General features: G+C 40.2%; 1 protein-coding gene across 4 annotated transcripts in view; it reads left to right on the top strand.

Moving 5' to 3' along the window:
- The window catches only part of LOC107798809 (uncharacterized), a 97922-nt gene that overhangs the window by 26406 nt on the left and 49799 nt on the right, over positions 1–21717 (top strand). For all 4 annotated transcript variants that reach the window (XM_075222503.1, XM_075222502.1, XM_075222505.1 and 1 more), the window contains exons 9-17: positions 2604–2705; positions 2864–3064; positions 3921–4078; positions 5786–5944; positions 7005–7097; positions 7242–7587; positions 8554–8667; positions 19463–19558; positions 19644–19711. In XM_075222503.1, coding sequence (XP_075078604.1) covers positions 2604–2705; positions 2864–3064; positions 3921–4078; positions 5786–5944; positions 7005–7097; positions 7242–7587; positions 8554–8667; positions 19463–19558; positions 19644–19711 — 1337 coding nt within the window. The remainder of the gene's footprint in view (positions 1–2603; positions 2706–2863; positions 3065–3920; positions 4079–5785; positions 5945–7004; positions 7098–7241; positions 7588–8553; positions 8668–19462; positions 19559–19643; positions 19712–21717) is intronic.

The raw sequence follows: 21717 nt of genomic DNA, 5'->3' as shown, positions 1-21717 counted from the left end.
AGACCCTTATGACAAGGCTTGCCTACCTTGAGGCAGAATTGGCAAGGCTAAGTCAAGAGAATGCGGATCTGAGGACGGAAACAGTGGTGCTACGACGTGCTGTGGGCGAGGATGCTCCTCAATGTGGTGCTGAACGTCTCAAGGTGAGAATTCCTGAACCTAAGGCATTTAGTGGTGCAAGGAGTGCACGTGAGTTGGAGAATTTTCTTTGGGATATGGAGCAGTACTTTCATGCTATTCGTGTGCAAGACGAGATGGAGAAAGTAACCTTGACTAGCATGTATTTGAGTGAAGATGCTAAGTTATGGTGGCGCACTCGTGTGGCTGAAGATGAAAGTTTGGGTAGACCAAAGATTGAGTCGTGGGAGCGGCTTAAAAAGGAATTGAAGGATCAGTTCCTTCCTAGTAATACATCTTGGATTGCTAGGGACAAACTGAAAAAGTTGAAACACACCGGATCAGTTAGAGCATATGTGAAAGAGTTCACATCTTTGATGCTGAGCATCAGCAACATGTCGGAAGAAGACAAGTTGCACAACTTCATGAGCGGGCTGCAACAGTGGGCACAACTCGAGTTGCGAAGGCAGAATATTCAAAACCTCGCAAGTGCTGTGGCTGCGGCTGATGCATTGGGCGATTTTCACTTGAGTGATGAAACTTCTACTTCAAAGTCCAACGACGGAAAGAAGGACAAGGCAAAGGAGTGGAAGAAATGTGAAAATGGCAATGCAAATGAAGACAAGGGGAAGGGAAAGCAGGAAGCTGGAACTTCAAGGAGCAAGGAGAAGGGCAGCAAATTCAGTGGTTGTTTCCTTTGTGATGGACCACATCGAGCGAGGGACTGTCCGAACAAGGCAGTGTTAAATGCCATGACTGCCGCGGAGAAGAGAGCTGCATTGGAGGCGCTAGACAGTGACAAACAAGCTGTTGGTGTCAATGCAATTGTAGCTGAAGAGAAACGGGGTCAAGGTGCGTTGATTGTCAACCCCTTGGGACTCTTACATTGAGTTGACCTCGACGAGGACGTCGAGTTTCAAAGAGTGTGGGTGGTTTGTTAGACCTCCAACAATTGAGCTCGACCGGACAACAAGAGTGTTGTCATGAGGCAGCAAGAGTGTTGCAAAGCTTGGTGCATGAGCAGCACCAATGTCAAAAATGGGAAACGGGCAAGTGATGGCCAAGGCTTTGACGGAGGCGAGGCAGCTTGGCAAGAGCTTGACAATGAGTTGCGGGCTAAGAATGGCACTTAATCACGGCAAAGGCATCAAGGCATGAGGCAGTGATGCCAAGACAAGGCAAAAACGGATGGGCAAAGGCAAGCAAATGTGCAACGGAAAGGCAGTGCGCGGGCAGACTTGTCATGCCATTGAGTTGCGGCAAACGGGCCAAGTTCGTGGGCGATGGCAAGGCTAATTGCGGCACAATGCAGCTGGATACAATGGCATTGACGCCTGGTCCAGGCCATGGCACGAAATTGGGCAGCAAGTCTTGGATTGACAAAGTCAAAGGCGGTTATCGGCACATGCTGATGGGCAGCAGTTGAGCATTGTCCAAAAAGCTGGCAGGAGTTAGCACGTTTTTGAGGGCCATAATCTCATTATCTTTAGCATGATTTACATGATCCTAGTAGTTGGGGATGTCAACTACACTAAGCTAAAGTAGTGGGCTGACTAAGCAAGTGCCTAAGCCTAAATATAGGCAACTATTGTGTAAATGGGGCTGGTTCATATGTTATAAATGGACAACACCCTTCCCTTTTTGAAAGAGAGAGAGAAAAACGTGTGAGAGCACACAATTGAGTTAGGAAGGAGTCCAAAACCTCTTTTCAAGAGTGAAAACAACCTAAGGCTAAGAGTAGTCTTGTGAGGGTCAAGAGTGATCTTCATTTTGTACACGGATGTACTACGGAGTTTGAGTTTTCTTTGTATTCTCGAGTTAAATACAAAGTTGGGAAAGAGTTTCCTGTATATTGTGCCTTTTGTTCACTTTAATTTTCTGTCCCTTCATTCAATTTTCCGTTGCCTAAAATCAGTATCTACTTACTACGTTGAAAGCTGCCTAAATAAATCTAAGTCCAAAGTTGCAGAATTTTGGCCGAGTGTTGGAACAGGCTGAAGTTAAGTCGAGACTTGGCTGCCGCGCAGGCTGTTTTTGTGGAGCATAAAACACCCCTGTGACATTGAGTATGGTGGTGGCGGCTGCATGGTGGTAGTTGATAATGGTAGGCGGTGACGACAGTTAATAATGAATATGTGGTAGCATCTTAATGAAATTAAGTCTCTGTTATAGATGTTAATCATACAGACCTATTCAGACCCATTAAGTGGTTGTGAAGTAAAATAAACAAACACACTTAATCTGAATAATTAAGATTCAGTCTTTAAAAATAAACGCACGTAATGTCTGAGATCTGAATGATTAAGATTTAGACCTCCATTAAGTGCAAACAAATGAGGCCTAGAATGCTTTATGATTACTTTTCTTGGAGCATGCTACATACCACAAGTGGTTGGATTTCCTGGTTTTCAACTGTAAATGTATTTTAGTATTGCAAAGAATAACGACCATGATAGCTGAACTGGGTGCATTTTTTTGGTTTATAGTTGGTGCAACTTGAAAGGCTTGCCATGTACCATGATTCAAACAGCAAGCCATGGAAGTTGGACAAGAAATGGGAGGATCTTACTCCAAAAGAATGGATTGAGGTACATTACTATTTTGTCTCTTACTTTCTGTTGTCGTATGACTGTGGTTAGAAAATATGCCTCTGACTTACATGTTCATGTTAGCCATTGGATAGGATTCATGTCCACTCCCATGATATTCTCTCTTTATTCCTTTCTAATCTCTTTTCGTTGCTCAGATATTTGAAGATGGTATTAATGAACCTTCAAATAACAGTAGAAACTTATCTGGATGGGCGGAAGATCGCAACTACTTGGTGTCACCAATTAATGGGGTCCTCAAGTATCATCGTCTGGGAAATCAAGAAAGAAATGATCCTAATGTTCCCTTTGAGATGGCTTCTCTGATCATCAGTGACGTATCGTTGACCGTCAATGAGGTGCTAGTCTTTCTCCTTGTTTTGTTGCTAAATCTTTCTAAATAATTTGTGATAATTGTTCTGTTTTAAGAAATGCCAAATGAAATGCAATCCATGAAAAATCAAAGCACTTGGACACCACACTTGCATCATACAGTGCCCTAGCGCCTTTACTATGTTTTACAGCACCTATTTATTTCGTTTGTATCTTAAAACACAGTGCTCTTGAGTTTCTTTATTCACGTTCCTATTCTCTGTCCTCTTCAATCCTTATCTGTTACTATCGATTTATTACAATTTCCTAAATCTTTATCCTAAAGCCGACATAATATTCTTCCTCTGAATCCCTAGTAATTGCTTTAATTGCCCCTGACAGGAATAAACAAGTTGGCTTGGAGAGATTACTTTTCATTTTCTTGTTCTACTTCTCTTTTACTCTCTTGCTTATAAAACCTACTATTTCTATGAAGAAAGGTCTGGGGTTTTCTACCTTTGACCTTTTCCAAATTGCTACTGAAAACTGTGAGACTTGATCCCATCAAATTCGTCCCTTTACTTTCCTGGTACTCGAGAAACTTCTTAGTTGTGTTCTGACTTTAAAGCTCTTTCTTTTTGTACACTTTCTTTGGGTTGCTTTGATGAAACAGGGGATCTCCACTACTTTCCCAACATCTAATGGAAAGGGAAAGAAATAGAAAGTAACTTTTATTGTTCAGTTGTTGTCTGGTAGCAATGATTTGAGTTCAAATAATGTCAACCATTACAGATCTACTTCCCCAACATCTAATGGAAGGGGAAAGAAATAGAAAGTAACTTTTATTGTTCAGTTGTTGTCTGCTAGCAATGATTTGAGTTCTTATAATGTCAACCATAACAGGTTCAATATCATGATTGGATAAGACTTATGGAGGTCATTACAAGATATAAGACATACATTGAAGTTTCTCATTTGAGACCAATGGTGCCCGTTTCAGAGGATGTCAGTAGTTGGTGGCGGTATGCCGCTCGTGCAGGATTGCAGCAGAGGAAAATGTGGTAAGTGTTTGGTGTTCTTAAAATGATATTTTTGAGAAAAGGGTAAGTATTATAAATGTTGCACGAATTTTGCTTGAAATTATTATGGAATGATCCAGTTTCACATGAAATCAGCACGAGTGTGTCTAGTCACTAATCAAATCCTCTTTACACCAAAAAGAAGACAAAAGTATACAGTTGTCTTATATCTCTGCATAGAGCTAAGCATCTTGCATTTCGCTCTTTTCAAATAGTCCACCATGTAATGGCGAGGATATTTCTCCACCATTTCTGTTCTTCTTTTGGCATGTCTGTTCTATGCCAACTTCTCATCTAATCAGTTGTATCTTCAGGCGTTGTCCATTTACTTCCCAGCATATTCAGAAATAAATTCCATAATTGTGAAACAATAGGATATGCAAGAACAAATGGTTAATGATTTCTGGATTTTTTCCACAAAGATGGCACCTGTTACAGAGTTGAACACCTTTTTTTTGGAGGTTATCCTGTGGCTCAAAACAAGCCACTTTGAGTGGTGACTTTGATCTCCATATGTTCTTCCAAGGACATGAGTTAGCATTCTGTGGTTCAGCATCTAAAAACTTGTAATAAGAGTTAAAGAGAAAAGGATCCAGATGTGTAGCTGGTGATCGTAAATGATTTAAACATCTTTTCTTTTGGTGTTTCAGCCTGGATTGGGGCTTTGTGAAGTGTGGATGGAAATTTATCTTGTAAAGTAAAAATCTAGGTGATAACAAAAAGGACAATGTAGTTAATCTAAAGCACAAATGTATATTTTTACTTAATTTTTGGTGCAACATAACCTCAGCAAATGTTTTAGAGCCGGAAGCGTTGGCTGAGTTTCTTAGTTCTTTACCCTAACTGTAAAGTTATCTTTTAGTTGTACTTCTATCCAACTTTTTCTTAAAGTTGGCCCCCTCTTTACATAAAGTAAAAATCTAGGGACAGTTATATTTATTGACCCTCAGGCCTCAACTGGTAGGCCTCTTGTACTTCTGTCTCCAAGTATAGCATCCAAAAAAATAAAAAAAATTCACAGCTCTATAGATTGCCACCATGTTGTCCTTTCCTCTCCCCATACCATTTAACTCCTGCTTTAGCAACCTTTGTTCAAATGCTTTTCTGCAGCTTTGTATATCTGATTGTCTACCTGGACAATGGACATATCACCAAACATAGGAATAATTGAATGAGATAGTGCAGGAAGACAATAAACAAGTAGACTTGCAATATTCAGGAGAAGATTTTTTAAAATTGTTTGAGAAATCAAATGGAAAAGGCATAAGTACACCCCTAGACTGTTATATATGACGAGATAAATAGATGGCTATTATACAGATTTTGTACCCCTTCCCGTGATAGTTGACGTAATGCTTATGGCAAATGCAACATTCAAAGGAAAAGAGATAGTAGAAGAATTATGAAAGGCACCAGAGACGACTATGGGAAGGGGGAGAATATAAATGTTAATGGTAAAATAGGAAAGGCTGAAATACGATGACCCTATATACATTTATATACTGAATGCTTTTGACACCATCTTGATTGTATCTGATGATCATTAGAAGAAAGGATAACACAAAGAAATGCTTTTGACACCATCTTTGCTAAGATTTTGCTGTCTTTAAGTGAATTATTTTGATCTGTTGGATATATTGTTCATGTTTCATTCACCAAAAGAAATTGTTTGGTTGTGCCCTTTTGCAGCTATAGATTCTCCTGGGACCAAATTCAAGCCCTATGTCATCTTCGTCGGCGTTATGTACAATTATATTCTGATTCATTGCAACAGCTGCCGAATATTGATAGCTCAGAGATCAGAAACATTGAGAAAGATCTTGATCCTAAGGTTATTTTGTTATGGAGGTAGGTTACATAATGTTTGTTCTTATTACCCGTACGTTTTTTCATGTTTCTTGATATTGAAATAGCTGGTGATTAACCTCTTCATTTTGACTCTTATTATTGCTTTCCGTTTTTCCTGTAAAATTGTCACTAAGCTGATGTGGGTTTTGGGGGGGCTTAGCTAGGCAGTACACGATGATGTTTCTTTGTCTTGTTTTTTTTTTTTCCATAATTTTTTGGGGGGTGGGTGGGTTTCAGATTAAGGTTTTATTGATAGCAACAGAATGTCATTCCCTTATGCGTATACACTGTCATAACAAAACTTCACTTAAAAGCATAATATCTCAAAAGAGAACAACTGGCCATTTACATAAGTTGGAATTACGTACATGCTACAAAATGTACGAAAACATGAAGTACGCGATGTTGCACGAAAAAGCTGTCACTTCGGAAGCAGTTTATTTCCTTCTTGATGTCTGCATAGGTGACAGTGATATTATAGTCCATGCTCGTTCTCTTCTTTCCATGATCTCGTTTCTCAGTTGACGCTTGTATATACATTTCAGGTCGGCGTGTCCTATGTTTAAGTTGCTATGCAAATCAAACTATTAAAGTCAGCTATCATTTCTTTGCGTTATCCTTGAGATTGAGATTTAAAGAGCTGTGCTTGTGGTATGTGGTTGATAGAAAGGTGATTTCAGATTGGAGAGAGTTGCATGTCTTTTCCTATAGTTGCAAATCTCCATTCTTATCCTAGAGTTGACTATCGAGATCTCAAAGTTGATTCTTTTTCAGATATATTGTTAAATTGCTATCAAACATAAAAGAAACTTGCATATTTGAGGAGTTTCTTAAAATGGAATAATTTTGGTGTCAATGGTGATATCCCATTCCAAATTACTGGTTTTTGATGTACAACCCTAAGATCAGTTCTCTGGCCCCTGAATCCTCGCCTTCTTTCAGACCTCTTCTTTTCACCACATTGTTATATCCTTGAATGCTCTGAAACTTCATGTTGTTTCTAGATCGTATTCACTTCAATTAATGATACATTTTTTCAATTTGGTGGACTGTCTTCTAGGTTTCTTGCTCATGCAAAAGTTGAATCTTTGAAATCAAAGGAGGCAGCTGAACAAAGGATGCTTAAAAAGAGAAGCTGGTTTTCTTTTAGATGGTTTGTCATAAACTATCCATTGATCTGTCTCAAACAATTTTATATTTTATCTTTTATTTTTCTGAAATTCCTTATTTGTTGCTCTTATCTTAGCTATCTTTGTCACATTTTAGATTTTTGTCCTGTTTTTCCTTGTTACCTTAGGAGTACAGCTACTGCAGATGTGTCTGCAGGGGATACTTCTGAAGAAGCTAATACACTGGAGGACCAATTGACCCGGGAGGAATGGCAGGCGATCAATAAACTACTAAGTTACCAGCCAGATGAGGAACTGGTACTGCAGTATGGAAAAGAGAATATGATCCAGTATTTGTTAGATGTTTCTATCAGTAGGGCAGCTGCACGGATAATTGATATAGATCACACAGAGATTGTTTGCGGTAGATTTGAAAATCTTTGTGTGTCTACAAAATTAAAGCATCGAAACTCCCACTGCGACGTGACGCTGAAATTTTATGGATTATCTGCTCCTGAGGGTTCACTTGCCCAGGTGTGTGCTTATTTGAATGTTATCTTTCTGAATGGTCATAATCAACTTTATCTGTGAAACTATATTACACTGCATAAGGTGTCTCTGTATAGCCTTTTCGTTTAAGACGTGATGTAATTAGAATATTTCAGTTGATAATATCTGGAGATAGTTGCTATATCAAGTTCCTTTTCTGTTCCTCTTTTCGTGGATTTTTCTCTTTATTATTATTTTTAATGTCAGATGATCCTATAATTGGTGTTACGAAGTTTTGTAAAAAGATGTTAACCTTTTGCATATAGAATCATGTTTTTTTTGGTAATGGTGATGTCTGGCGCACTCCTTGATTATTCCACCGATTACCTACTATCTTCGACCAGCACATGTATTGGGTAACATTGTCCACTAAGGCTTGGACAAATAGGAAGAATTCATCTATTGTCTTTGTCGCTGCTGGGATCTGAACCATGGTCTCCCATGATCTGTGCCAGCTTGAGCAGTAGGCCATACTTGGGTGCTAGTATCATGGCTTGACTGAGCATGAATCTGCACGTGTACATTTTTCTATGGTGTGTGTTGTTTGATCTAAAATGGTTTAGGGTTAGTCTCTTGGTTGAAATATAAACATGGAATATATTCTTGTTTTTGGTTATGCATTTTCTTGTTTTAGGTATTCAGATAGGCATATTGGAAAGGGAGAAATAGATAGTCAATTCGATTGAAATGAAATTCATTTCTTTTCATTTCCTAAATCTGTGAACCCCAGATGAGTTGCTGTAATCTGTGTTTGTGCTATAAACTTAACTATCATTAGTCGTTGCGACGTCCCATCTAAGCACACCCGAACCCTAATACAATGAAATGAATATAGACGATCCATATAGCTAACACCAACTAATTCTGAATGGATATGTAACTGTTGATGTATTTGTTTTTTGCTATACATATGGGCATAGTTGATTGATTAGGGGAAGTATTTCTGTGCAGAGTGTCATTAGCGAGCAGAAGGTGAATGCTCTGCAAGCTAGTTTCATACAAGCACCTTCTGGGGAAAATGTCGACTGGCGTCTATCTGCAAGAATCTCGTCTTGTGATGTTACAGTATGTGGTTATGATTTCCTTTCCTGCCTGTTTGTTCAGATCATCAGATGCATGTGAAAGTATCTGTTTGTTTAGTATTAACTTTATCGAGAAATTTTGCAAGTTGACTGATTTTGAAATGTTGGTGTATATGACCCTGTTTCTTTTGTAGTCCATTCCAAATAGAATGTCTCTTTTCTAAATTTGGAAATAATTTTACTTAAACTTCCCCATTTTACGCTTTTAGTTGGAATGTTTTTTGTGACTTGTGATCAGGATTTTGTTTGATTGGATGTGAGTTAAAGGAGCATGAATGTTGTAGGATTCCTGCTTGGGTTGTCTTTCTATAACATACTATATAATTCAGAAGCTTGACGGTTTTCCTCCTAATGAACTCTCTAAAAGGGCAGCCCAGTGCACAAGGCATCCCACGTTCGTGCAGGATCTGGGGAAGGATTGCACCCCAAGGGGTGTGACGTAGACAGCCTAACCTAATGCAACCATTAGTGGCTGCTTCCACTGCTCGAACCCGTGACCTATAGGTCACACAGAGACAACTTTACCGTTGACCCCCATGCACATGAAATACCAACTAGCGTATATATATTTTTCTCAAGTTCTCCGGCTTTATGGTAGCTTCACAAGCTGTTGGCCAGGCAAAGAAGCCATTTTGGTTGGTGTTTTTGGACTCAGCACTGAGAGGTAAGAGATGTTTGTCACCTCCCTTCATAGTAATCTCGGATGGATGATCATTCAGATCAATCTTTCTCCCTGTCATCTTGAATTGTATTTGTTCATGATTGATATTCTTTACTTGTTGAGGAACCCAAGTAGCTCTGAAATTCTTCCATCTCTCAAACCTGCAAATTTCTTCAGAATTTTGAAGTCCCACAGAGTTCCTCCTTCCTGCTCCCTGCATACGACAGGGAATGCATTGCATAAGGAGGCATCTCCGCATAACCTCTTTCTCCAAAGGCCGACTCTAGTATCATCTCCCACTGTAAACTAGACATGTCTCTGAAAAGTAACCCACATCTTAATGAAGCTTCTCCACAAGGCTCTACCCCATATGGTCCAGGTATTTGAAAGTTTCCTCCAACCTCTTTGATACGCCCAAACATGTCGATGGTGACCATTCTCCATAAAGCCTTGTATGTCCTCCAACCCAAATCTCCAAATCCATTTGTTCAACAGGGCACTATTGAAAACCGTAATATCTATGACCCACAAGCCCTTTATGGGTGATTTTGCCACATCCAGTTTATGAGATGCTATTTCTTCACCTCCTCTTTTATCCCATAGAGGTTCTGGTATTTTCTTCCACATTAGTAGGTAGCATAAATAGCATAAGGAGTCGGTAAAGATGCTGGATAATGTACTCTTCATAATATTTCTTTTCCCCCTTTAGATAAATCTCTTTTATCGTTCTGCTAGTTTTTCCTCACCCTTTCAATTGCTGGTTTGTGTACTGCAGAATCTTTAAGGCTCTCAGCCAACTCTTATTCTAAGTAAGTTGTAGGAAGTAATCCTAGTTACACCTGTGGATCTCAATTATCTGTTCTATGTTCTCCACCTCATATGTTGTATAATCTCATGCTTCTTTAAAGTCAAAACCGTAGTAGCATGTATCTCAATTACTACCACCTTGGCATTACATTGGGCTAGTTTCTTCATTTTATACGGAACCTCTTTCTGAAAATTGATACTATTGGTGTTTAAATTGTAAACCTCGTGAAGCTATGGCTCTTAAGTCGTTGTGCAAGTGATGAAGGAATCTTAACATATTAAAAGACAGAGGGATCTTGTGTATTCTTTGGATATGGGTGGTATTAGCCTTTAGGTGCTTTTTTTGATAAAGTAAGAGATTGTATTAATAAGGCATCCAGAAGATGCAAATTACAAAAGATGACAAAAGTGTACACTGAGTTAGCTCCTGTACAATGTTTAAGCTAAGATCAAGGAACTAACAAAATCCAAAAAATTATCCACACTATTAACAGGAGTATGGAAGTTCCAACTAAACAGGCTAACTAAACAGATGGCCTTTAAAGAGTGTAATGGAGTTGATATTCCATCAAAACATCTGCGGTTCCTTTCGTTCCATAAGCACCAGAGAATTGTAGCTGGGATCATTCTCCAGATCCTCTTGATGGCTTTATCAACTCTCCAAAAAGTCCAGCTAACATATGCATCTTTGATGTGGGAAGGCATCACCCATGCTAGGCCAAAAATAGAGTAGGAAAACTTCCAAATGTCACCTGCTATTGGCTATGAAGAAACAAATGGTTGACACTCTCTGAATTTTGCTGGCATAGATAGCATCTGTTGGCAAGTACAATACCTCTTCTTCTTAGGTTATCTTGTGTTAAGCAAGCTTCTCTGAGTGCTAACCAGGTGAAGCAAGATACTTTGAGTGGTTGTCTGTTTCTCCAGACGTGCTTCCAAGGCCAGTCCTCAAGCATCCCATTCTGTGAACATAGGAGGTTATAGCTAGCCTTGACTGTGTACTTTCCTCCTGTTGAGTTGCCCCAAATGAGTCTGTCAGGTTGATGCTCTTCAATTTCGCATTCTTCCAATGTGGACAATAGCATAAGCATATCATTAATTTCCCAATCTTGAAGGTTTCTTCTGAATAGAGGACTCCATGTGTTCCCCTCCCTGTTATGAGCAACCAATGAATTCTGTCGATTAGCTATCTGATACAACCCAGGATATGATTCTCTCAGTGTTGTGTTACCAATCCATCTGTCCTCCCAGAATTTTACACGAGAGCCATTGCCAACTCTATATGTTATTTCCTGGGTAAAGTCAGTATGAAGAGACCTGGTATGTTTCCATGGTCCCACCCCATGTGGGGCATTGTTTTCTTTGGTGCGCCACTGGTTTTGAGCTCCATGCTTTGCCGTAATGACCTCCTTCCAATAAGCTGGTTCAGGTTGCCCATACCTCCATAGCCACTTCATTAACATGCTTTTGTTATGGAGCTTTAGGTTCCTAAGTCCCATTCCCCCATTAGATTTAGGCCGAGTAACTTTAACCCATTTTACCAAGGGGAATTTGTGAGTTGTGCTGTTCCCCTCCCACAGAAACCTCCTTCTCAATCTGTCTAGCTGTTTCAGAACTGGGCTTGGCATAGGGTATAGGGACATATAGTAAGTAAGGGACGCTGTCAAGAACACTGCTAATTAAAGTGAGTCTGCCACCCATTGAGAGATACTGCATTTGCCAAGTTGCGAGTCTCTTTTCCACTTTTTCTACCACATCACTCCATACTCCGATTGATTTGTATTTGGCACGCAAAGGTAAACCTAGGTATGTAGTGGGGAGGGATCCTATTTTACAACACAAGATCTCTGCCAATTCTTCTATGTTGGAGACTTCATTGACTGGGTATATGGTGCTTTTCAGCATGTTGATGTGTAATCCAGAGATGACTTCAAAGATGAGCAAGGTGAGGTTGAGATGGGATACTTCTAAAAATTCTTCTATTAGTATTAGTGAAAGCTCAATCCCAACTCTCTCACTAAGACCGGATCTTGCAAACAGTGTTCTTCCTAAAAAGCCAGAGCGGATACCTTTCTTCTCTCTGCTCCACAAAAGATCAGTGTATCATCTGCGTATAACAAGTGGGAGACAGTGATTGAGTTAGCTGGATTTCTGCCCACTTGAAACCCCTGTATCCAATTCATTTCCTTGGCTTTGACTAGCATTTGTGTAAGGCCCTCCATGGCTAGTAAAAAGAGGAATGGAGAGAGAGGATCTCCTTGTCTGAGGCCCTTTTGAGGAGAGAAAAAACCTACTGGGCTTCTGTTCACCAGCACAGAGTACTTCACTGTAGAAATGTTGAAGTTGATCCACCTAATCCATCTATCACCAAAGCCCATCATCTTCAGCATGTTGAAAAGGTATGACCAGTTTAATTGATCAAAAGCCTTCTCAATATCGAGTTTGCACAATAAGCCAGTTTCCCCATTTTTGATTCTCCGGTCCAAAACTTCGTTTGCAATCAAGGAAGCATCTGTGATTTGCCTGTTTTTGATGAAGGCACTTTGTTGACCAGAGACCAGCTTCCCAATAACTCTTTTCATTATATCAGCAAGGATCTTCGCCACCAATTTATATACACTGCCTATTAGACTGATTGATCTGAAGTCCTTTAGCTCCATGGCACCTTTCTTCTTTGGGATGAGTGCTAAGAATGAAGCATTACAGGATCCAACCATATGACCATGTTGGTGGAAATGGTTAAGGGCTCCCGTGAAGTCTGACTTGAGAACCTCCCAGCATTTTTTAAAAAATGCCATGGTGAAACCATCAGGGCCTGGAGCTTTGTCTGGGGCACAGGAGTTTAAGACTGCACGGACCTCTGATTCCTCAAAAGGAGATTCCAGTTCCTCTCTGTCATTTGAGGTTAGTTTGTGTAACCCTGCAAATTCTACTGAAGGCCTCCATGTTTCCTTCTCTATGTACAAATTCTGATAGTAGTTCAGAATTTCCTCCTTGATTAATCCTTTATCTTCAATTATCACCTCTCCCACTTTGAGCCTATCAATACAGTTGTCCCTTCTTTTGAGTTTGCCATTTTCTGAAAGTACTTTGTGTTCCTGTCTCCTTCCTTCAGCCATAGACACCTGGACGTTTGCCTCCAGGAGATTTCCTCAGCAACTGCCAACTGTTCAAGTTCCACTTTCAAGTTGAAAGCTTTCGTCTTTTCCTCTGGTATTTGCACTCTTTGTTCTGTTGTTTGCTCTAGTGATTGCAAATCAGCAAGAGCCTTGTTTCTTTTGGTTTCCATTTTACCGAAGACTTCTTTGTTCCATCTAGTAAGGTCCTTCTTTACGTTCCTTAGTTTCTGGATAAGGATGAAGTCTGGGCTGCCAGTAACTGAGTAAGATTGCCACCACCATCCCTTTATCATGTCCAAAAACCCCTCTGATTTGAGCCACATATTCTCGAACTTGAAATAAGAAGGTGTAGTTTCCCAGTCTCCACTCTCCAAAAGGATTGGTTTATAATCTGAAATTACTCCGGGCATAGCAATTTGGTACACATTCTTGAATATTTCATTCCGTTCAGATGAGAATAGAAATCTATCTAACCTTGAAGCTTGTAGAGAAGCCTCGCCTCTTGACCATGTGTATAGAGCTCCCTGAAGTGGTGGATCTATCAGACCTAACTCTTGGATTGTGTCTGAGAAGCCCATCATTGTCCTGGACCTTCTTATGCAATTTAATCTCTCACTTTCAAATCTGCAGACATTAAAATCTCCACCAATTACCCAATTGTCAGACCACAACCCCCTGATTGCTGCAAGTTCGTGCCAAAGGACAATTCTTTCAGGGTTGGTATGAGGACCGTACACCCCTGTGAATACTCAGTTAAAATCTTCTAATAAACTTTCGAATCTGCAGGAGATAGAAAAGTTCCCCACTTCAGAGTCAACACAATTCCAATTCTTTTTATCCCACATAATTAGGATCCCCCCTTTGCTATCGTATGCCTTCAGTTCAGCCCATGCCACCCATCTATTCCCCCATATTTGACTAATCAAGGAATTGCTCCAATCCTCTATTTTTGTTTCTTGTAAGCATAGAATATCTATCCCCCACTTGTGCACAAGGGATTTTAAAGTACTCCTTTTATTCTTCCTGTTGAGACCCTGTACATTCCAACTTAGGATTTTGATCTTCATTTAGGATGGATCTTTTGAGACCTGCTCCTTTCTTTCTTGCCATTGCTACTGCCCTCTTGTAGACCCCAAGGCAATTTCTTAAAGCTCTGAACCCCTTTAGACTTCCCTTTTTTTGACTCCGCTTCTGTATTTGCCTGTTGTTGCAATTGGATTTTCCTTTTCTCCTCCATTCTAAGGATTAGCCCCATAATGTCTGATTCAAAGCCTGTAGTATGTACCCCGAATGCTTTGCAAGCTTTCAAAAGAGCCATCTTCGTCCATCTTGAGGTTTCCACCACTATAGGAGTGTCCACCATTTGCATGCATGATTTTGACGAATCATTTGTAGAGGGAGGAAATTGTTGAAAGACAGAGAAGAAAAATCTGAATCCGAGCCGCTAACCCTTGGAGATACTGATTGCATGATCAATTCTGACAAATTAGGGCTAATTCTTTCTGCTTCATCATCAGCATCAGATTGGGGGGTGAAGAATTTTGTCTGAGGCAGTGTGGTTTAACGCTTGTATTTCCTCCGAGAGTGGGTCGAATTGGTTTTATAATTGCACTGTTGAAGCTTTGTGAAGACAAGGGTCATATGTGCAACCAACTGCTCTCCAATAAATGGCTGGTTTGGGCTTTGAGAATTTTTTGTTCTTGGCCAGTTTTGGGCTTTTAGCATATTACCCAATATTTAGGTCCAACTTTTGCTTCCCTTTTTTCTCCCCTCCTTTTAATTGGTTTATGCTGGGCCAGTTTTCCCCAACTGAAGCTGGGTGCTCCACATTTTTTGAATTAAAGTCTGTCCCCTTCTCGTGGGCCCTCATTGACTGACTAGTGGAAGCGATGTCACAAGCGACTGCAGAGACCGGCTTTTTGTGAAAGCTACTGTACCCAACACTGGTTTTTGACTGGTGGGTTTTGGGTGAGACCGGGTATCATGAAGTATTGTAATTTCATAGCTCCAATCCCCAACTTCGAAGACCATAGTCGCCGGTGGCTTCTTGCCGGAATTTCTGATACAGATCCGAGCCCAATAGAGGTGTGTTCTATTTTTTGTGTCTTCATCTATTCCGATAAATCCACCGCACCGATCTCCTATGTTTTTAAAGGAGTCTAATGTCCAAGCATGTAGAGGGATCCCAAAGACTTTGACCCAAAAATTTTCCGATCTACTTCTGTCCGAGATTGTGCCCGTTGTTGGTGACCACCATTCCAGAGAAAGGCGTCTGCCGTTCCAGAACCATTCACCTGAAGGAAATTTGAAAAGAAATTTATTATGCTCCATGGGGTGACTTTGAGGCAGGCTGCAGTTCTCCATCTAGATATGAACCACTTTTGGATGGTTTCACAATCTGGGCTGAAATTGGAAGGATCATTAAAGATTCCAACCAAGCTTCTGGCTAATGGGTGGTTGATCTCGACTGATGATGGAGCAGGAGTGATCGTGGTGAGATCTGGCCAGCTCTTAATTCTGGCGGCATCATAGTAAGATTTGTCCTGAGGTGGTGGTTGTATAGGGATGGTTCTTCTGTGATTCCCAACAAAGCGTAGGATTTTTTCTGCTATCTCCTTCCATCCGCTGTTGTATTCTGCTTCCGGGACAATCACCGCTTTTTTCCTATCTCCCTGCCAGGCTTCTATTCTTAAATATCTACCATATATATTGTAATTTTGATATACCCTGTAAAGATATTGTTCTTATTTCCTCCCCCATCTTCTGTATAGATCTCCTCTCCCCTTTGATGCTTGTTTCATAGCATCACAAACCCACATGAGATTGTTTTCGTCGATGCTGATGCTAGTTGTAAATCTCCTGCCACGCTCTGTAAAAGAAAACCATTTAGTGTGGGCATCTCCGATGTTAACAAGCTCAAAAGATTTTTCCCCTGAAATAAAGAACACTTTTCCCCCATATTTGAAACTTGAATTAACGCCGGACCCTTTAGGTGCTTTTTCTTTTGAGTTTACCTTGATATATTAATAAGTATTGTTTGGGAAGGAAAAAAGGAATTTTAGTTTTGCAATAGTAATAGCGTGGCCGAAGGGGAGCCTTGGCGTAACTGGTAAAGTTGCTGCCATGTGACCAGGAGGTCACGGGTTCAAACCGTGGAAATAGCCTCTTGCAGAAATGCAGGATAAGGCTGCGTACAATAGACCTTTGTGGTCCGGCCCTTCCGCGGACCCCGCACATAGCGGGAGCTTAGTGCACCAGACTGCCTTTAATTAGTAATAGCGTGGCCGATGGAGCATATAGTGCTTTTGAACGAACAGTATATGATGAATCCCTTTGTCTCATTCGTTAAACTGAGTTTTTCCCGTTATCTCCAGATTGAGATAGGTATATTAATATCATTGAAAGTGCCCTCAATCAGAATAGTATGAAAGTTGACTTGGAAGGACACTGTCTTACATGTCTGTTTTGAAATGTTTTTATATTGATCCGAATGATGGATTTCTGTTCCCTGAAATTTAATACACTCATAACTACAAAAATCTACTAGCTATCTAAACCGTTCAGATATAGGATTGTGTTGGGTACATATGCATAAATGAAGTTTAAGGGGACAGGGAATTTCTTAAGTTAGGGGTACTTGATGTTATTTGGGCATAACATTATACTTGATGTATGTAATTTATTTTGTGTGAACCAATAAAATACCCCTAAAAAATAATAGTAACTGCTTATATTGCTCGGATCTTTCAAAATCCTTGTCGCACCCGTGTTGATCAGATATTTGAGTGTGGGTGTTGGATCCACACAAGATTTGGTCTATTTACCTTGGTTTCTTTGATTACACCTATGGCCAAGAAGTATAGGTTGATTAGATATTTGGTTTGGTTTTGGATTTATGTCATTCATATTTATGTTAAGTGTGAGAAGGCTTTGCTATCACATGAGATATCTTAGGAATAAAATACTAAGTGCTTAGAATTTCATTATATTACTTTTGGCTCAATAACTTCAATTAATTATCGAAATATACTTATATATGTCGTAATAAATTTGTAGGTTTTCTACCTTTTGGTATTCTTTTTGTACGCGTGCATGCTTTTTTGCACAATCATTAATAATTTTTTTTTACTATAATCAAAATATAACTTATATACGTCTTATTATACATTTATTGGTCGTATCAGCTCCCCCGAACTGTACTCCTATCAGTATCCCCGGATCCTAATATTTAGGTGATGACCTATCTGACTTCTAGATCCCCACCCGTATCCGAGCAACATAGTTAGCTGCCACAACAACTAAAAAAAACATTTTAATATATCTTGTGATCCATAGATCTTAAATAAATCATCAAATTGGCACCAAATACCAAACAAGTACACTGCAAAACATGGCTCAAAAAACTAATGCATCATAATGCAGCATAGGAGGAAAACAATTTGCAGCAACCAACAGTAATAGAAAAGCTGAGAACTGGTAAAAATATCCTGGTGCAGCAGAAGTTGGGGGTGGGGGGGGGGGAGGACGGGGATGAGGAAGAGCATAAAATCCTCAGAAATATCAGTATGGAGTCAGGAGAGCACCGACATTTAGGTTCTTTTCTTCAAATGGGATTCGTCTTCTTCTCCAATTAGGATTCAGATCTGATATGGAAGGAACGGTTATGCTTAATTCTGTCTTCGCTATCATCATTGAGTTAAGGTCAATTTCTAATGTTCGTGGCCTCAAGTTTTTTTTGTTTTGATAAGGTAAATTGTATTAATCAAAAGGGAGAAAACTCCCGTATACAAGAAGTATACCAAAAAGTAGAGAATTTACTTCGGAACATGATTCTCTACAAATGACGCCCAATCTTCTATACAAGTAGGGGCTATATGAGTGCACCAAAAAGCGATCAAAGATAAAAGTCTATTCTTAAGATGTGAAAAAGGAGACTCAATCCCCTCAAAAGCTCTCTTATTTCTCTCCCCCAAACTATCCACATGAGAGCTAACGAAACAAACTTCCATGCCTTTTGCTTTCTTCTTCTACGAAAACTTGCCCAACTATATAACATTTCCTTTACAGTGCTTGGCATCACCATTGAACACCAAAGAGATTCAGGACTGCCCTCCACAAACCCGAGGGCACAGGGCAATGCAACAAAAGATGATCAACTTCTTCCCCGAGCTTTTACACATGTAGCACCAACTAATAAGTGTAATTCCTCTCTTTCGCAGATTTTCAGTAGTCAAGATCACTCCTCTCGCCGCTAGCCATGCAAAAAAGCACACCTTCATGGGCGCCTTAGGAATCCAGATCGAGGAGTATGGAAAAATGGCCTCCTCTCTCACTAACATACTCTGGTAAAAGGACTTTACAGTAAACAAACCATCGCCATGCAACCCCCATCTCCAAGAATCACAAGATGGCTGGGGCCTGTCTTGCCCATATAGTCGTGCCAACAAATCTTGGAGCTTCGCAATCTCCCAATCTTGCATGTTCCTTCTAAATGAGATGTCCCATACTACCCCCCCCCCTCATGCTCGTTGCGAATCTGTTGAACCATCAATTCCTTCTGGTTTGAAACTCTGAAGACGTGGGGAAAGAGACCCTCAGAGTATCCTCTTCACACCACCTATGATTCCAAAAGCTGATTCTCCTTCCATCTCCCACCCTGTAAGTGATGTTGCCATTAAAGGCTTCCCAATTCTTCATGATGCTCCTCCACATGCCACACCCGAAAGGTGCTGTGCTCGCCTTGGTCCTACAACCCCCTCCCGTGGAATCGTACTTCTCTACTATGACCTCCCTCCATAGAGCATGCTCTTCTACCCCGAATCTCCACAGCCACTTCCCCAATAAAGCTGTGATCGCCTTGGGCCTTAGTTTTTTTTTAAAGCTTTTATTTTAGTTACACTAGGAATCCTATATACTTGTCAAAATTATTTCGACCTATTTGTTATGCCTCTGCTTTCCAGAATAGGACAGTTGTGCTCAGTTTAGGGACATACTTGTCCCAAAAAAAATATAAACTGCACCCAATATAATAATTATGTGTTGGATTTCATGTCTAATTCACAATTTTGCATAGGTAATTGTGTCAGTTCTCATGTCAAGATTTTTTCTGGCTCTTTGATTTGTGTTTTTGGTATTGCATCTGAATATCAAACAAATCTGAAATCACTTTGTCTTTCAAAATTACTTGACAGGTTTTCAGGGAAACCTATGACCGGTTTTTAGAATTTATGAAAAGGAGCAATGCTGTTAGCCCTACTGTAGCATTAGAAACTGCAACTGTGTTACAGGTGATTTTTTTGAATATCCTGAATATCATTTTTACTGCCATATTAATGTAACATTTTGTTAATGAAGCTAATGTTGCTAATGCAGAATAAGATTGAAAAGATGACTCGCAGAGCGCAGGAGCAATTTCAAATGGTACTCGAGAAGCAAAGCAGGTTGCTTAATTTGTTTTTTGATTTTGCCATTATTTCCTCACTCTAACATAAAGAAATCTGGTGCCTGATACATGAGGGCTATGCATTATTCTTTTTTGGCATTTAACATTCTGAGTGATAGGGTTAAAAGCATATCTAATATCTGTGAGAATGCATGGGAGAAAATATATTATTGATTAATTAATTGACAATGATACAATGAGCCCTATATATACAATACATGTCCTACTCCTAATACCTATGGGATTAGGGTTATTTACTACTATTCATACAATGAAACTAACACTCCCCCTCAAGTTGGTGCATATAAATTATATGTACCGAGCTTGTTATATATATAACTAATACGAGGACCAGTGAGAGACTTGGTGAAAATATCAGCAAGCTGATCATTCGACTTCACAAATTTTGTAGCAATATCCCCCGAGAGTATCTTTTCTCTAACAAAGTGACAATCAATCTCGATGTGTTTAGTTCTCTCATGGAACACTGGATTTGACGCAATATGAAGAGCAGCTTGATTATCACACCCAAGTCCCATCTGACTAATCTCACTAAATTTCAACTCCTTGAGCAACTGTTTGATCAAAATTAGCTCACATGTGGCCATAGCCATTGCTCGATATTTTGCTTCTGCACTAGACCGAGCAACCACATTCTGTTTCTTGCTCTTCCAAGACACCAAATGAGATTGTATGAGTAGAGTACAAGCAGTTTCAATAAGATGTCTATTTTTTCTTTCAGTTACCCCATTTTGTTGGGATGTGTACGGACAAGATGTTTGATGAATAATCCCATGGGAGTTCATAAATTGCTGAAATGGGGAAGACAAATACTCTAGGGCATTATCACTACGAAATGTGCGGATATAAATCCCAAATTGATTTTGAATTTCAGTGTGGAAGGTCTGGAAAATAGAAAACAACTCAGATCAATTTTTCATCAAAAATATTCAAGTGCACCTGGAATAATCATCAATGAAACTGACAAAGCAGCGGAATCCTAAGGTAGAACTAACTCGACTAGGACCCCAAACATCTGAATGGACTAAAGTAAAAGGTGACTCTGCTCGATTAGCAAGACGCCGTGGGAAATGGGAGCGGGTATGCTTACCGAGCTGACACGACTCACACTCTAGAGTGGACAAGTGAGATAAGCCAGGTACCATTTTCTGAAGTTTTGGCAAACTGGGATGTCCTAACCGTTTATGTAATAAATCTGGTGAATCTGTAACGGGACAAGTCAATCAGAACACCATGTCATCAGCGACTCCGTGTCTCGTCAATCAGAACAATGTCATCAGCGAATAACATACACCATGCCACCTCTCTTTGAACATGGTGTGTCAGTGCATCCATCACCCGAGCAAACAGGAATGGGCTGAGCGCAGATCCTTGGTGTAACCCCATAACAACCGCAAAATGCTCGGAGTCGCCTCCCACTGTCCTAATCCGAGTCTTAGCTCCATTATATATGTCCTTAAACGCCCTAATGTAAGCAATCGACACACCTTTAGCCTCTAGGCGTCTCCAAAGAACCTCTCTAGGAACCTTGTCATACGCTTTCTTTAGATCAATAAACACCATGTGCAGATCCTTCTTCCTATCCCTGTACTGTTCCACCAACCTCCTAATGAGGTGGATAGCTTCCGTAGTAGAACGGCCCGGCATGAATGCGAACTGGTTGCCTGATACAGACACCGTCCTCCTCACCCTCGCTTCTACTACCCTCTCCCACACTTTCATGGTATGACTCAATAGTTTGATACCTCTATAGTTGTTGCATCTCTGGATGTCACCTTTGTTCTTGTACAACGGAACCACCGTACTCCACCTCCACCCGTCCGACATCCTCTTCGTCCTGAAAATAACAAAGGAGGATTGCCTAGTGGAAGGAGCACTCCACCTCTAGCCATGAAGTTTGGTGGCTTGGTGCCACCAAGGGACCAAAATGGTAAAAGCTGTTCTTTGACTCCTGGGTAGAGGAGTTTGGGAAGTGTTGTTTTT

This window comes from Nicotiana tabacum, chromosome 10 (assembly GCF_000715075.1).
Source record: "Nicotiana tabacum cultivar K326 chromosome 10, ASM71507v2, whole genome shotgun sequence".
NCBI classification, from domain to species: domain Eukaryota; kingdom Viridiplantae; phylum Streptophyta; class Magnoliopsida; order Solanales; family Solanaceae; genus Nicotiana; species Nicotiana tabacum.
This window is presented reverse-complemented; position numbering and strand designations above follow the sequence as displayed.